Here is a 15,897-nt window from a genome sequence, read left to right as displayed (position 1 = left end):
TTTCATATAATTTAAGAAAATGATAGAAGATGGAATTTTGAAAATGATGAAAAGGGAAGGACGTAACACACAATCTATTGGACTAAAAAAATAAAATAATTTATATATATTCTCTGTCCTTTCACGTTTTTTCTTTTTATACAACCAATGACAATGCAAGTAATTTCATTATGATTATGTTTAGTAATAACTTTTCTTCAATGAAAGTGCCCTAAAAATGTCAATTTGGTTATATATAAATTTTATTTTATTTCAAAAAAATAACCATAAATATTATATTGACATAAAGTTCTGCATTTTGCAAGAAATAGGTGGGGGCAGAGAAACCTAACATTTATTATCGTTTAAAGTATTGCTTTAATAGAAATTAATCTATGGTAATTGATGGAAACTGATTCAGAAAAAGGAAAGAGCATTAATTAATATATACATCAAGTTTGCAATAGAAAATAGTATTCATATAGATATCAAACAAAAACTCAGACATCTAACAACTACAAAGATATACAAAAGTAACCAATTATCTCCAAATCCTCAAGTAACATAGAACTATATATAATAATAATAATTGTATCTTCATCTTCTAATCAATCACGTTCAGGTGCATCTCCAGAAAGTCTTCTCGAACTCGAACTAAGATTATCAGTAAACGACCAAAATTTCTCCATTTCCGCTGTAATACTTAACTTCTCCAACTTAAGATCACGAGCTCTGCTTCTACTACTTGGGCTTCGCGGCTGAGGAGGGGAAGAACAAAAGGTTGGAGTCGCAAATGGAGATGCAAATGGAGTATGCTGAATTGAGAAAGGACTAGGTGACATCCGTTTCTGAATAGGCACACAACCTAAACCACCTCTCCCAAAGAAAGCCATTGATTCTGCTGCTTCAGCAGTTTGTTTCTCAGCAATATCGTTCACGTAGATTACATCATCCATTCTTGCTATCATGTTGAACGCCAAACTCTCCATTACCCTCGAATAGCTTTCTAAAATTGACTGTCCAACATCCTGCATTCATAATTAGTTAATTAGTAGTGAACTTTCATGGGTGTTTGTGTTTCTTATTACCTTGTTATACTGGATTTTGCTCATATCTAGTGAAGTCTGTGGGAGGCCAGGGAAACGAATCCTTAAGCTGTGCAATACAGATTCTGCTCTATCCGCGAGCAATTGACTCTTTTCACCATCCCCAACTAAACCTTTTTTTACTTTCCCACCCCACGATGTACTTCGCTTGGGGCTATTCAGGCTATTCAAGTTGTTTCTTCCTTTCTTTCGCCATACATACACAGCCGCCTCAATCATGTTTGCAACTTCTAGTGTTTGATGTTCAGACGATAAATCCAAACAATCAAGTAAACAATCAGGTGAGAATTGATCTGCTGTCATGTATCGATAAATGACATCTCCAAGGCAAGCTTTTCCACTCTGCAACGACACTTTACAAATTAAGTCTGCAATTTCCTAATTAATCACATAAACATAAACATAAACACTACTTACTTTGGGTAAAGATTCCAAATACGAAATCGGAACCTCCATTTCAGCAAGCACATTACTATTGATTGCCAATGCAGCCTTGAGTATCTGGTTAGTACAATCTCGACACTGCTGAAGTTTTCTCCTTCCATCATCTGAAAGTCCCTTCGAAGGAACTTTCGGATAAGGAAGCCACCATTTCTCTTCTTGTCTAATCGAAGGCCTTCCCCCATCAACATTGTTAAACGTAGCTGATGAAGGATATCCACTACAATCATCAATGCTTCGATCAACATACCAGAATTCCATATCTTGAAAACCTTCGAGTATACCGATTAACATAGCATCAAGCTTCTTCAAAGCAGGGAGATTCATGTATAAATCAGATCTCGGCCGTGTCGCCATCACTTCATAAGTACCTCCACTTGGAAATTGCTGTATAGATGGTACCAATTCAACAATTGAATCACTTACAGAAAGAAGCCAATCCAATTCTCGTCTCCACATTGATTTCTTCCGTGAAGCCAATGGTTCCAATCTCCATAGTTCTCCAAACACAGTGGCTGAAATAAGAAAACCTAGACCAGTTAATTAATTAACAAGATCGGCAATGCATGAAATGGATTATTAAACAAGAACTAACCAGATAGATTCGTGATAGCATTAGAAATCGCCAGCGCTGTACATACTCCTTTACCTCCACCAGACATATCCTCACCAAGAAGAAGCTTAGCAAATCGTTCCTTCATCAGTTCAATCTCTAGGGTTCATAAAAACGTATAATTAATTAACAATAACAAATATCATTCCAAATTAGAAATGAGGTATAATTAATTACCAGACAAATCCGGTTGAGTTTTCGCCGGATTATCATCCCAAACCACCACATCCTTTCCAGCAACCACCGGAATAATAAAAGACGACGGCGGCGGCGGCGGCATCTTCTGGCAAGGGAAAGGAGAAGATGCCATTGAACTTGAGGCACCTTCAGCATCATAACGTCGACAAGAGAAACTGCTTGAACTCTCCGATTCGCTTATATCAGCACTTAAAGTGTAACTTCCACATAGCTCACTCCGGTGATCGGAAGCATCTTCCGATGAAATGCTCCCCATGAGAATGCCTGTAAAGAAGAGAATTCAGAGATCTAAAATATGCACATTCCGGCTATAAATTGATAAAGAAAATGCCTCGCGTGTCCTGATAATTGCAGATACTGTATTAAGAAGTAGTAATGGAGATGAGAAGGAGAGAGAAAAAGCAATAACTTAAAGCAGAGAGATGATAAAGGTAGGTATACCAGAGTTTGCAGTCTCTTTCTCTCTCTATATCGATATATATATATATATATATATGTATATAAAGATTCTGTATCTAGAACAGCATGGCAGTGAGTATTGAGTGATTATGAGTGGAAGAAGGAAGAAGACAGGAGGACAATGTAAAAGGAGAAATAGACGGCGTTTGGTTTCCCGTAACGGCGTGGACAGTCTTCTTCTACGGAGGAGAACTGTGGTCACATGGTACATACAGTGTACTTCCGTGAGTGACGTGGACATCTCTTGAACCGTTTGATTGTGTGGGATTGGGTTGGGTAAGATGAATGAACGGTCGTTGGAAATGCCGAGGAATGGATGTGGGTCAAACTGGAAACTCATTCCTAAGCGTCGGATTGGATAGAGACACAACAAAATATAAGATAAAACATGACAAAATCAAGTATCATGGGCTCGTTTGAGATGGAGTGTTTTTTTTTTTGTTTTTTTTTTAATGTTTTTTACCAAAACTGATTAAAAGTAAAAAAAATGGTTTTTATTTATTTATTACCAAATTATCTTTTATCCCAATAACCAAAATCAAGTCTCAAGTGTTTAATAATATAATTCTAAAAATATTTAAATAAATACTAATTTGGTATTTTATTTATTGTTTAATGAATATAGAGATCTAATTGATTTTTAAAAAAAAATATGACATCAAAGGTAGATTTTAGGTAAAATCTTCAACCATATAATAGATAGATAGATCAAATCTTCCGGATTTTGTTAGGGTAGAGACAATTTCCCAAACAATTCAGGAAATGTTATATTTTTAATTTATCAATTAAGATTGCAAATATTTTTATTAAAGTAAATATAAAACTAATGAGCCTAAGTTTGTTCTAATATATATATATATATATATATCTTGATTATTAGTTGTGTCTTTCCTACTATAGAAACTAAGGCGCTTTATTTTATATAGTTTGAAATGTTTCAAACAATATTCTTACTGATTAAACTATTTTATTGAGTTAATAAAGTTTTGTTTATATATCTAGAGAATAATTTGTGTTGGGGATAAAGAATAATTCTTAGTTTTGCTTATAATGCCAATGCATGTATATCAAATTATGGGTATTTAATTATTTTCAACACTATAAGAATAAAAACCCTCTTCTTTTTTCAATTTATTTACTTGCAATTTATACATCTCATTTTATATTGAATCTTGTTCACTCAAATTTTATAATATTATATCCTTTTGAATTTTTTTCTTTCAATAAACGGACAAACTTGCTTGGGTAAGATTTTCAAAGTAAATCTATAATGTAGGATTGTAATATTGAGCTTATTTAATGTCATTGTTTTTATTAGGTCGTGGTCCATGAAATGATAAGGCAGACTGCGGGGAATAAAGTGGGCCATCCCTAATATGCCTAATGATTATTAGGGTTATTATTATTATTATTATTTTTTTAATTTAAAAATGAACTATCACATGTTCCATGTCAATTTAAACTCAAATTGTTTTAGTTGAATTCGCGACATTTAAATATTTTAAATTGATTTTTAGCACTAAACTATTTTGGTGAATTCTTAATAACTTTGTTAATAGGGAGTAAATGATAATCTAAATCTCTTTTCTGCGAAAAATGACATAATTAATTAATTCATTAATTAGAAGCTTTCATATTAAATCATTATTACTAATAGAAGCCAATTTGCATCCCTACAATTAGCCAGCTCATTAATTTTAGTAGTAATTGATCCATCCACGTCCATGTTAAAAAAATGTGAGATAACAAATTAGTTATACCAAAATTTAAAACTTACTTTATTTGATGATTTTTCTTTTAATTTTGTTCTTATTGAATAACTAATACAACCAAACACACATTTATAAATTAGCTTTTTATTCAAGATTCTTTTTTGAATTTCTTTTAAATTCAGGTATCTAGCTAGATGGAACAACATAGATAGGTTTTGAACTTTAATGTTTAACTTTTTATGTATAAGGTTAGGCCAGGTTGGATTATTGAAATATCTTAAATTAAAAAAATATTATTTTAATTCATTTTCATCCATCACATCATTTAATTCAATAACCAAAATACTAAAATACTCTTTAAATCTTTTTACACAAAATGTTCCTACCTTCTCAAAATTACTGTCAATCATTATTTTTTAAATATATTTTTTTTTATAAAAACCCTTGTCCGAATAAGGCCTTAGCGAGGCTTAAAGAAGCTAAATTCAACTCCAGTGTCTATCACAACATATATTCCCGCAGCAATAAGTATAACACTTAGTCCAATCCCTAACAAGCCCAATGTCCAATTTAGCCACCATATGGAGCCATAAGTTTTGGGTTTCTTCATCTTTAGCCACATGAAACAAGGATATGCCAAGGTCACAGGTAAAGAAATCCCTCCAATGAGCCCGGCCAGGCTTCCCAAGAAGGGTATGGCCACAGCCACAAAGAAGCATCCAAACCCGAACATGACACGAAAGATGGCGCGCAGCCACCATGGACATGGCTTCTTCATTTTTGTAGTAAAAGTGGATTCCATATCGTCAAACATTGGCATTCCATAAATTTGAAAGGAGCTAACTGCATTAATAATCACAAAAATGCTTATAAGCCCCAACAGAGACTTGGGAGCATCCTGCCCGTGGAACGCGTACAAAGCTGTCAACATGCCTCCGTTCGCAGGAATCTGTCGAAAAACATTCCAAAAGTGTGAAATTGTTAGAATTTCTCGAGGAAATCTTTGAATTTCAAAGTGTAAAGGCATACCTTGGAACCATACACCCAATAACCACCTATGGCGAGAGGAAACAAACATAGAGCAACAATCACATAAGCAACACGGACACCCTTCCACATTGGCACGCTCGAAGGGTGCTTTTCACTCGATGGCATAGTGCCCTGCATTTGCCCAACCATCAATCAGTTTATGCATGTGGTCAATAGCGACGGTTTATCAACTTTTGACATCACAACTTGTACATACCTGAATCTCGAGGATGAGATTGTGTCCTCTAAAAGCAAAAGCAATGATCCCAAGTGCATTGAGAACGTTAAAGAACTGTCTGATCTGGCTCCCGCCTCTAACAGGATCATAAGACACGTTTTCCACCCTTCCCTCTGCCACGGACAAAGTCCATATCAAGGTACAATACCCAACAGCCGTCGTGGCACCCAACAGGGAAACGCCGGCAATGGAATTCAAGTTGGGCAATTGTGACAGCAGCACGGCCGCACACGTGAAGACCAAGTACCACTCCACCGTAGTCAACCGGTGCATCGTGCAAACCGTTCCACCGCTACAAGCAGCCAAGTCGAAGATCATCTTGGATGTCGAACCTCCAATGATGATCAAAGCCACACACGTCCCGATTGAGAGGTACATAATGGGGAACAACGCTAGAACCTTTGAAAGCTTCTCCCCAAAGGTTAAATTACAGAGTTGCATGTATCGACTATAACGTAGCCCTGTTTCGGGTGATTCATGTAGTTGCACCAACAAGTAGAGAGTGTAAAGTTGCCATATGAATGCCAATGATACACATATGACCCCCAAAGTCCAGCCAAGAACAGTGAAGGCAACGGGAAGGACGAGTGCTTGGATCCCAATCCCGGAGCATAAGGTATGGAAGGCTGCATAATAAGCGTTCCCATTTCTAGACTCGGTGATGGGTAGCCAGGCGTCATGCGGGTCGAGCTTGGTTAGCCTCAAAGCTTTCCTGAGTGGGCTTCCCAAGGGAGTGATGAACCGAGATGGGGTGCGCGACTTATTGGGGGTCTTCGCTGGAGCGATATCATTATCTAACGAGAGGAGAGGCGATCGAGATAAGGACGGGGAGTGAAATTGGGACGGAGGACAAGACACGAGTTGTGGTGATGGTGTTAGAGGTGGAGATTTCAATTCATTCATTTCTCCTATCTCCTTGTTCCTATAACTATTTGTTGCTTACATAATTAATTACTTAGGTCTCACCTTAAATAGGTGTTGCATGAAATTTAACATTGATTACACAATAATATTAATGTCTAAGATTGCTTTCAAAATAATAAAATAATGGATTGAGAGCACACCATTCAGGAATGAAGATCCAAATGTGAAATGTGATTTGATTCCAATCAAAAAAGAAAAAGAAAGTGATTTGACTTTTGATTCATCCTATTCAACATCATTTATTTTGTTTAGTTATTTATTTATTTTTATTTTTTTTGCTAATAACAAATTAAAAGTATGTTACACATAAAACGTGACTTATATTTTTTTAATTTTATAACAAAAGTAATTTTCACTACAAATGTTTTAAGTTAAAAATAAAAATTATTTTTAATTAATTTATTAAATTAAAAATAAAATAAAACAATTCAACAATCTCAAACATTATTTAACCTTCACCTTTATCACATATTTCTCAATTTATTAATCAAAATATTAAAATATTTTATATATATATTTTATAAAAAAATATAATTAAGCATTTATCCATAAAAAATAATTTGGAATAAAGTAAGATGTCAACAATATATACAGTTTGTTATTTAATATTATTTTGACAAACGGTATATAGTTTGATAGTAAATACCGTTGGGGATTATTAATTATTAATCAAACTGGTCAACAATCAAAGTTGATACTTTGATAGCAGCGACCCTTCAGCAATTAAAACATAATTTAAAATATATATAATAAGATGGAAAACATATTTCAAATAAATTTATAATTTTTTATTTCAAATTTGGATTAACTTTGAATTTAAACATTTTTCAACAAAATAATTGTTTAGATCAGATTAGAGCCTATGCGTGAGGAGTGTGATTGGTCTTATATTTCCCTTGATGGTGATTTTTTTGTATTTTAAAATAAGGAATTACATATAAAAAACAGTAGTTTACAAAATAATATCAATAAAATTAAAATAATTAAATAAAAATTTAGATGTTAAATAATATGATAAATTTATATAAATTAAAAATATATTAAAAATAATCCCAACAAATTTTATAATGTTTCAAAGTGACTCCAAATTTGGTAACAAACGAATCAAATGGTATTGACAAATTTCTATCAAATATTAATTATTGTATGAGAGGATAAAAAATAAAAATTTGGGTTAATAAATTATGTGTAAGCTGAAATTAAAATTTAATAGGAGGAAGATTTTTTTTCTTCAAAAATTCACATATCATTCTTAACGCTATTTCATGACGCTAAATTCGTGTTTTTTTTTATCGTTGTTATAATTTTATTATCTCTCATATTAGTTAAATTTTAAAATTGATGATGTAAAATAAATAATATTAGTTGATTGAGTTTTTGAAATGAAATATTAAGACAAATGAATTAGACAAATTAATGACTGCATGTTATAGAAAGAAAAACAGTATGTAACAAATCATAAGTGAGAATATGGTCAACATAGTTGAATTGAAAATAAACCATCTTTAGTGTGAGTGGTTTATATTCCTTGACCTATGATGAAATAGTTTATTTAATTATAGTAATAGAAAACTAATTAATAAAGTCTAATTAATAGAAGATAATAAAATAATTAATATATATCTTTTTTGGTTTGAATTATTATGCAATGAATAACTACCTTTTGAAATTAATTGTTAATACTTTATTAGAGGAATTATAATTTTTTATATACATTATATGATTTGGTTACTTCATTCATTTCTACTTAGGTCTCACACCTTAAATAGGTGTTGCATGAAATTTGGCGTTGGTTACACAATAATAATGGTTTTAGTATAATAATATTAATGTCTAAGATTGCTTTCAAAATAATAAAACAATGAATTGTGAGCACACCATTCAAGAATGAAGATCCAAATGTGATTTCAATTCCAAGCAAAAGAAAAAGAAAATGATTTGACTTTTGATTAATTCTAAATATTATTTATTTGGTCTAATTGGTAGGTATAACAAATTAAATGTTATGGGTTTGCTTTTGAATTAAAATGTCTTAAGTTAAGGGTGAGTTGTCTAAAAATATTTTAAGTTGAAATAAGAATGAAATATTCGTGTTAATTTATTAAATTTAAAATAAAATAAAACAATAAATTTGAATTAAAAATCGATAGTATCAACCTAATCAAACATTATTTAATTCATTCACTTAATTTGTTAACAAAAATATTATTTTTTTTTATCTTATAAAAATTTAAAATAATTCATATATTATTTAAAAAAAAAATTCAAGGTACAAAACTTTGAACATTTATCCATACAAAAAATAATTCAGAAGAACTATGATGTCAACAACTTCATTTTATTTTATATTGTTTTGCCAAACGGTATATATATAGTTATTATTATTATTTTGTTTGATAGTAACTATATCGTTGGGGGTTTATTAATTAATAATTAAGCTTGTCAACAATCAAAGTTGATGCTTTGATAGCAGCAACCTATAGGCTTCAATTCAAACATAATTTTTTAAAATAAAATTGGTTAATATATATATATATATATATAATTAAAAATATATTTTATAACATTATTTTATTTAAAGAAGTATTTGACAGAAAATATATTAAACTAAATAAGACTATTTTTAAAGTGAAATATTAAACTAGTATGATTTCTTGTATTTATAATGAGCTATAAATGATTTGGTTGATTTCCAAACATATGGCTATGAAAATGGCTACAAATCGGTTGAATTCAAAAAAAGATATTTAATTACATCGTGTTTATTCAACCAAGTTGAATTCACAACCTTTAAATTCTACTATATGATGGTGCTTATCTCGGATTTATTTATTTTAGTAAGACCTAGGAATTCTATGATGCCGGCATAAAAGAAATAAAAAAAAAAGTGAAGAATAAAGATGTATTGGTAAAACTAATTGACCATTTTCATTGACTTTTGGATATTATATTATATATATAATGAATATTGAATAATGAAAAACTGAAAATATATTTGTGGTGGCTAAAAATTATATGAATGAATTCTAATGATTGTTAAAAAAAAAAATATTATCTTATCTATTGTCCCATCTTATATAAACTAATTTTATTGGTTGAGAATAAGATGATACAATAAATTATTCAGACCAAAAGTTTCAACTGTACTATTTCTCTAAATTTAAGATAAGGTCGACACATAAAGCAACTGATGATCCTAAGAAACAGCCACCCAAAGGCCCCAGAAGAAAAAGGTCCGCCTATGTCGACAAATCCCTAGCACTTTTCTTTCAACCACCCCTCAAAGTTCTAAGACATAAATTACACCGCTAGCTTCCCCCCTTTGAAGTGCATTTATCGCGTACTTGATCGAGTGTTTACCCCGCGAGACTGAAAAATGATGTAATTGTTACTATCCCGAACTAGGGATATATAAGAGTCAAAACTAGGAGGATGTTTGCACTCCCATAGAAGAAGACAGACTACGAATAAAAAGTTGTGTTGAATGGAATATAGTCCTCACCATCAGGAACTTATAGGAGCTGGAGCAGAAAACGGACTCTCTGTGGGTCAAATTGGTGCATACAAGATTTATGAAAGAAGAACAAAGTATCTGGACACGAAGCATCAATAAAAAATGGCATGGTCATTGAAAAGATCATAAAAATAAGAAAAGATTTCTTTCAAATGGTGCAAACCACAATTGGAAATGGAAGAGTGGTACTATTCTGGCATGATCCTTGGTTGGATAATATTCTCATTATATTCAAAGTTAAATGTGATTCATTTCTGAGGTGTATTCTAAAAGGTGATAGAATCTTAAACCTAATAAGGCAGAAGCAACTCAATGAAAGAAATGATGAAATATGCTGGAAAACAGAAAACAACGAGAAGTTCATTACAGAAAAGACATGGTAAATGGTTAGAACAAGAGGACAGGAGGTCGATTGACATAATGTGGTATGGTCTCCAAAGATTATTCCTCGTCACCAATTTATTCTCTAGTTGGTATACGGGTAAAAGTTGACAACAAAAAACGGAATTTGAAAATACATAAATATTCCTGATATCAACTGTGTCATATGTTCGGGAGTTGAGAAAAACATAAACCATTTATTTGGGGAATGCTCTTTTGTAATACAAATTTGGAGGAGGTATGTTGCAAACATGAACAGCATCAACTTTCCAAGAAAATAGAAAAAATCCAAGAGTGGATGAAGAATAAAGCAAAACGAAGATCCTTCTATGTAAGTATGCTGAAATGCTATTTTGGAGCAATAATCTATAATATTTGAAAAGAAAAAAAATTCAAGAACTCACAGTGGAAGAAATAGAACAACTGAAGATATTTGGGGATATATAACTTCAGATGGAAATGGACTCATTCAATCCTGAAAAGGAATCAAAAGAAATGAAGAGAATAAATCTCTGCCATATATGAGATATTTCGTTTGAGAAAGTTACAAATAAAATCAAAGTAAAAACGCTATAGGCGCTAATTGATTGTTGTTGTCTGTATTTTAATTCTTATTTCATTGTCAAATCTAAAAACTGTCTAGATTTAGTCTTAAACTTATATTTTTTTTCTTCTTTCGTTTTTAGGTTTTTTTAATGAAATGACAGTAAGTTGTTTAAAAAAAGAGAGTTAAAATTGGTAAGTGCATTCCCTCCCCGTAAGCATCTGGAGAATATAGAATTTAACATGACATACCTTGTAACGGAAGCCTTATAGAACAAAAATCATTCTAATAGTTATTATTGTCAGGGGTTGACTATCACATTAAGTGAATCTATGAAGGTGTGCTTAAATCCATTTTTTTTTTAATTTTCGGTAAAAATGTGACACTACAACTAATTTTATATATTTTCCAATTTAATTTGTTGTTTTTTTCTATAATTAAAAAATGAGACAAAACTTATGTTTATCCAATTGTTATATTCATAATTTTCTCTTTATTTTTTTTATCCTAACTAAATGATTTAAAATATCCAAAATAAAAAAGAATGTTATTTGCTGGAACAAAATATGTCTGATGTCACATTATTGTAATGCAAAAAAGACAATAAAACACTTTTAATTTCATTATATATAATTAACATTAAACACCAACCATATAAAAACATTAATTATGACAATCACACATACATACTAGTTTAATCATACATACACACAAAATCACAACACCAAGAAATAGGATTTTATGTTATTTAGCAACTTGTGCTATATTTAGAATACAAAGGAGTTTTGAGCCTTCACTTCTTATTAAGCCCATTATTTTGTATTAATAGCAAGTCCAGAGTCGAAATTAGTTCCAAATGCTTTTGATTTCTACAGTCTAGGCTATCTCCAGGACTCACCCCGAGTATCGCGGTGCATCTCTTATAGAACCCAATTTGATCCTGAACCCTTGGATCCATGTCCACACTCGAGCCCATCATTGATGATATTGGTGATGACTGATGAGTCCATATCCCGGGACTCGTTTAGCTGCCTGATCAGCTGGGGTTGACTTCCATATTGCGGTTATTACATTATGACAAGAAGGTTTGGGCGAATGTTGAGTCATCCAAAACCATAACCCCGTTGCCTTCCCAGCTGGCCCATAATTATAATTGCTAAATTAAGAGAAGAGAATAAATAAAGGGTTTGATATGATACTTACAATAACTAAGGTTGAGAGTGGGTTGCCTTGTTCCTTCTTTCTTGTAGCAATATCCCCAAGAATATGAGCCGTCAGATGCGCTGGCCCAACCTCATATTATATAAGGTATTTATTTTATAAACTTGTTTGGAAGTTGTAATCTGCACTCTTAAAATTTTATAATTTTATGATTTCATACTAAATTAATGAGTCTGATTTTAAGTAAATTTTTTAATAAATAAATTTTTACGATTTTAAATTTATAAAATAAGATTTTACGATTCAATTTTACGTTTTAAAAAAACAAATTTATATTTAAAAATTAAAAAATAAAGTTATTTTATTCAAATAAATTAATTAATATAATTAATTTTTTAAGTATAATTTTGTAGTAGTATTATTTACTTATTATTATTTTTTAATTAATTTTATATTTAAATATATAAATTTTTAAAAATGGTTAAGTATAAAATACACAATTATATATAAATAATAATGATATATATGTATATATATTATTTGTTAAAATTAAAATTTTACAATTTTAAGTAATTTCTAAATTTTACGAGTTTACAACTAATTAACAATTTTGCGTAAATTTTCGATTTTGACAACCTTATTCTAGGCAGCTACATTGATTGACTCGCCGTAAAAGGCTTGCATAGTTGTAAAAGTTCTTCTAAAAATTGATGTGTTTATATAAGGAAAATCTTAGGAGTTATATATATATATATATATATATATATATATATATATATATATATATATATATATATATATATATATATATATATGAAGCTATATACATACGTGACAAATGAATTAATTAGGTTTTGGAGTATGAAAGAAAATCAAACAAACCACAAAAGTTATAGTTTAAGATCAAATAAACGTCTTGTGACGTTACAAATTAATAACATTTTTTTATCAAAAGAAAAGAAAGAAAATCATGTGTGCTCTCAACTTATTAATGAACCCAGATTATACATTGTGTTATCATAATGTACACATAAAAGACACCAGGACATCATCGTTGAACAAATTCATAAATTAGAGTTACGTTTTTGTCGAAGTAATTGATAACATAAACAATGTAATTATTAATATTTTTAAAAGTCATGATATATCCACTTATTAGATAACATTTTTTTAACTAAGTTTTATCCCAGTAAAAAGCCCAAAGAGAGCCCAAAGAGATTAGTCTTAATGTGATTTGTCAACTAAGTTGTCAAAATTAATTTTACTTAACTAGAGTTACTTAAAATTGTTAAGATTGTAAGAGTTTAATTTTAATAAATAATTATTATTATTTATTATTATATATATATATATAATTAAGTATTTTATATCTATTAATTTTACAATTTTATATATTTAAATATAAAATTAATTAAAAATAATAATAATAAATAAATAAAACTATAAAAAAATTATACTTTCAAAATTAATTATATCAATTTATTTATTTGAATAAATAATAATTTTATTTTTTAATTTTCAAATATAATTTTTTTAAATGTAAAATTAAAATTATTTATAAACTAGTAAAATTATAAAATTTTGTTATCGTAAATTTAAAATTATAAGAATTTACCTGTTTAAGAATTTATTTAAAATCAGAATGGTTAACTTTATATGAAATAGTAAAATTCTAAAATTTTAAAAACCAATTCCAAATTTTAATCACGTCAATTTTTATTTATTAATTTTGACATTTATTGCCATGCATGACAAATTGGTAAAAATAGAGAAAAATAAAAAATTAATTCACTAGAAGTGGAACTACGAACTAGGACCAAGGTCAAGTATACAGAGTGTTGCATCTCAATCTCTAGATTACAGGCTTTTTTGAAAAAATAATATTCCTTTATAATGTACATTTATAACCTTTTATCTATTTAAACTTAAAAATTAATTACTTTCAAATATGAGTTAAGTGAAAATTAAAAAAATTACTTTTTTTTATTTATAAAATCTAATAATTTAAAATACAATATTTAAAGAAAAACAATATTACAACTCTATTCATTTGAGCAACCAATATGTTTATTTATAACAAATTATTAAAATATGTAATATACTAATTAGTTAGGCAACAATTAATTTGTTAACCAAAGGTCCAGGTTATAGAAATTTGATAATCTTTAAATTGTTGACAAATATTACATTCACATACACACACAGCACTATGAAGAAAATAATAATACCTATGGGGACTTCTTATAATTGCTTAGACATATATATTGAAATGAGATACTCTCTCTTTTATTATAAATTTATTATAAAAAAGGTTTTTTTTTAACTCCATCCATTTATTTAACTGGGTCAAAGCAACAAGAACAACAAAATGTAGTTGATAGTGTTTGACAGGTACATACATTTTATTTATCAGAACCAAAATAAAGTTATGGGGAGACTACATGGTTTCCACCAAGTTTAAGCCATTACCAAAAGACCTCTGGTTGCCACAGTCCAAGTTATCTCCCGGGTTAACTCCAAGTATACTGCAATACCTCATATAAAACCCGATCCGATCCTGCACCCTCTGATCTGACCCGTGCCCACATTCCAGCCCGCCGTTTATAATGTTGGTAATGACACCGTATCCAGGCACACGCCCAGCCGCCTGGTCCGCCCCGCTCGGGGACCATATCCCGGTGATGACGTCGTGACAAGATGGTTTTGGGGATTGAGGAGTCATCCAGAACCATATTGCAGTCTTGAATGAGATTGTTGGGTCGGTTGCAACCAGGTCTGGATTATTCAACAAGTCCACTCCTATTGCGCTTCCAGCCGGTCCATAGTTAAAGTTGCTGAAATTAATAAATAATAAATTAAACACATCAAAAAAACAAGTTATTTCAATTTCATCGATCAGATTTATACTTACAAGGAGATTTGGATAGGACCGCGACCAAAATACTTCCTGCCTGGTGCACAAGGCCACTGTGCGCTTGGTGAACAGTAATCGGGGGGATTGCCTTGTTCATTCAAGAAGCAGTATCCCCAAGCATATGGTCCGTCCGGGGCTGACGCCCACCCACCTATCAATTAATACGGGCTTATTTATAACATTTATTTTATTTTATTAATAAAATGTATGTCTCATGATTCATCCTTAATTAGTAGTACCTGTGGTTTCGTGGGAAGTTTGAGCCAAGAAAGCGGCGATTTCCTTCTTCCTAGTGTTTGTGTCGCCAGTTGTGGCGAACCCATTAAAGGATCGGGCGGCATCAATGAAAGCGTTGTAGGTGTAGAATCCCCTGCCAGGGCAGGCACCTTCGTTGCGGTGTTTTAGTATGTCGTTGAACATGGATTCAGTTATTAGGCTCGTTATATCACCGGAAGGGCCAGGGCCTGGAGTTGGGGTGCACTGGCTTTGGCAACCTTGACCGCAGTACGGTTCGGTATTGCCGCACCACCCGAACTGGCTGCAGCAGGGAAAGAGGCTGTCGGGGCATAAAGCGCCACCAGCTTGACGTCCGCACTGCTCAGCCAAACAGCATGTGGCTACTGCTGCTGCTATGGCCAGGAGAGAGAGGAGCGGGAAGGGCAAAGGTGTAGAAGTTTTGATCAT

General features: G+C 31.2%; 3 protein-coding genes across 3 annotated transcripts; all 3 read right to left on the bottom strand.

The window, feature by feature from the left end:
* Positions 1-408: 408 nt before the first annotated feature.
* LOC124926994 (rop guanine nucleotide exchange factor 1-like) lies at positions 409-2,775 on the bottom strand. The gene is made up of 5 exons (XM_047467329.1): positions 2,317-2,775; positions 2,122-2,238; positions 1,503-2,041; positions 1,068-1,427; positions 409-1,007 (listed from the first exon to the last, which is right to left on the bottom strand). Exons 1-5 carry the CDS (start codon positions 2,591-2,593, stop codon positions 588-590), a joined length of 1,713 nt encoding a protein of 570 aa, XP_047323285.1. The 5' UTR covers positions 2,594-2,775; the 3' UTR covers positions 409-587.
* A 2,193-nt stretch (positions 2,776-4,968) lies between these two features.
* Positions 4,969-8,440, bottom strand: LOC124928223 (lysine histidine transporter-like 8). Its single transcript, XM_047468755.1, has 4 exons — positions 8,419-8,440; positions 5,755-6,647; positions 5,538-5,669; positions 4,969-5,457 (listed from the first exon to the last, which is right to left on the bottom strand). The coding sequence occupies exons 1-4, from the start codon at positions 8,438-8,440 to the stop codon at positions 4,969-4,971; spliced, it is 1,536 nt and encodes a 511-aa protein (XP_047324711.1).
* A 6,264-nt stretch (positions 8,441-14,704) lies between these two features.
* On the bottom strand, positions 14,705-15,897 carry LOC124924796 (endochitinase-like). Its single transcript, XM_047464788.1, has 3 exons — positions 15,453-15,897; positions 15,211-15,364; positions 14,705-15,133 (listed from the first exon to the last, which is right to left on the bottom strand). Exons 1-3 carry the CDS (start codon positions 15,895-15,897, stop codon positions 14,737-14,739), a joined length of 996 nt encoding a protein of 331 aa, XP_047320744.1. The 3' UTR covers positions 14,705-14,736.

This window comes from Impatiens glandulifera, chromosome 2 (assembly GCF_907164915.1).
Source record: "Impatiens glandulifera chromosome 2, dImpGla2.1, whole genome shotgun sequence".
Taxonomy (NCBI): Eukaryota; Viridiplantae; Streptophyta; class Magnoliopsida; order Ericales; family Balsaminaceae; genus Impatiens; species Impatiens glandulifera.
This window is presented reverse-complemented; position numbering and strand designations above follow the sequence as displayed.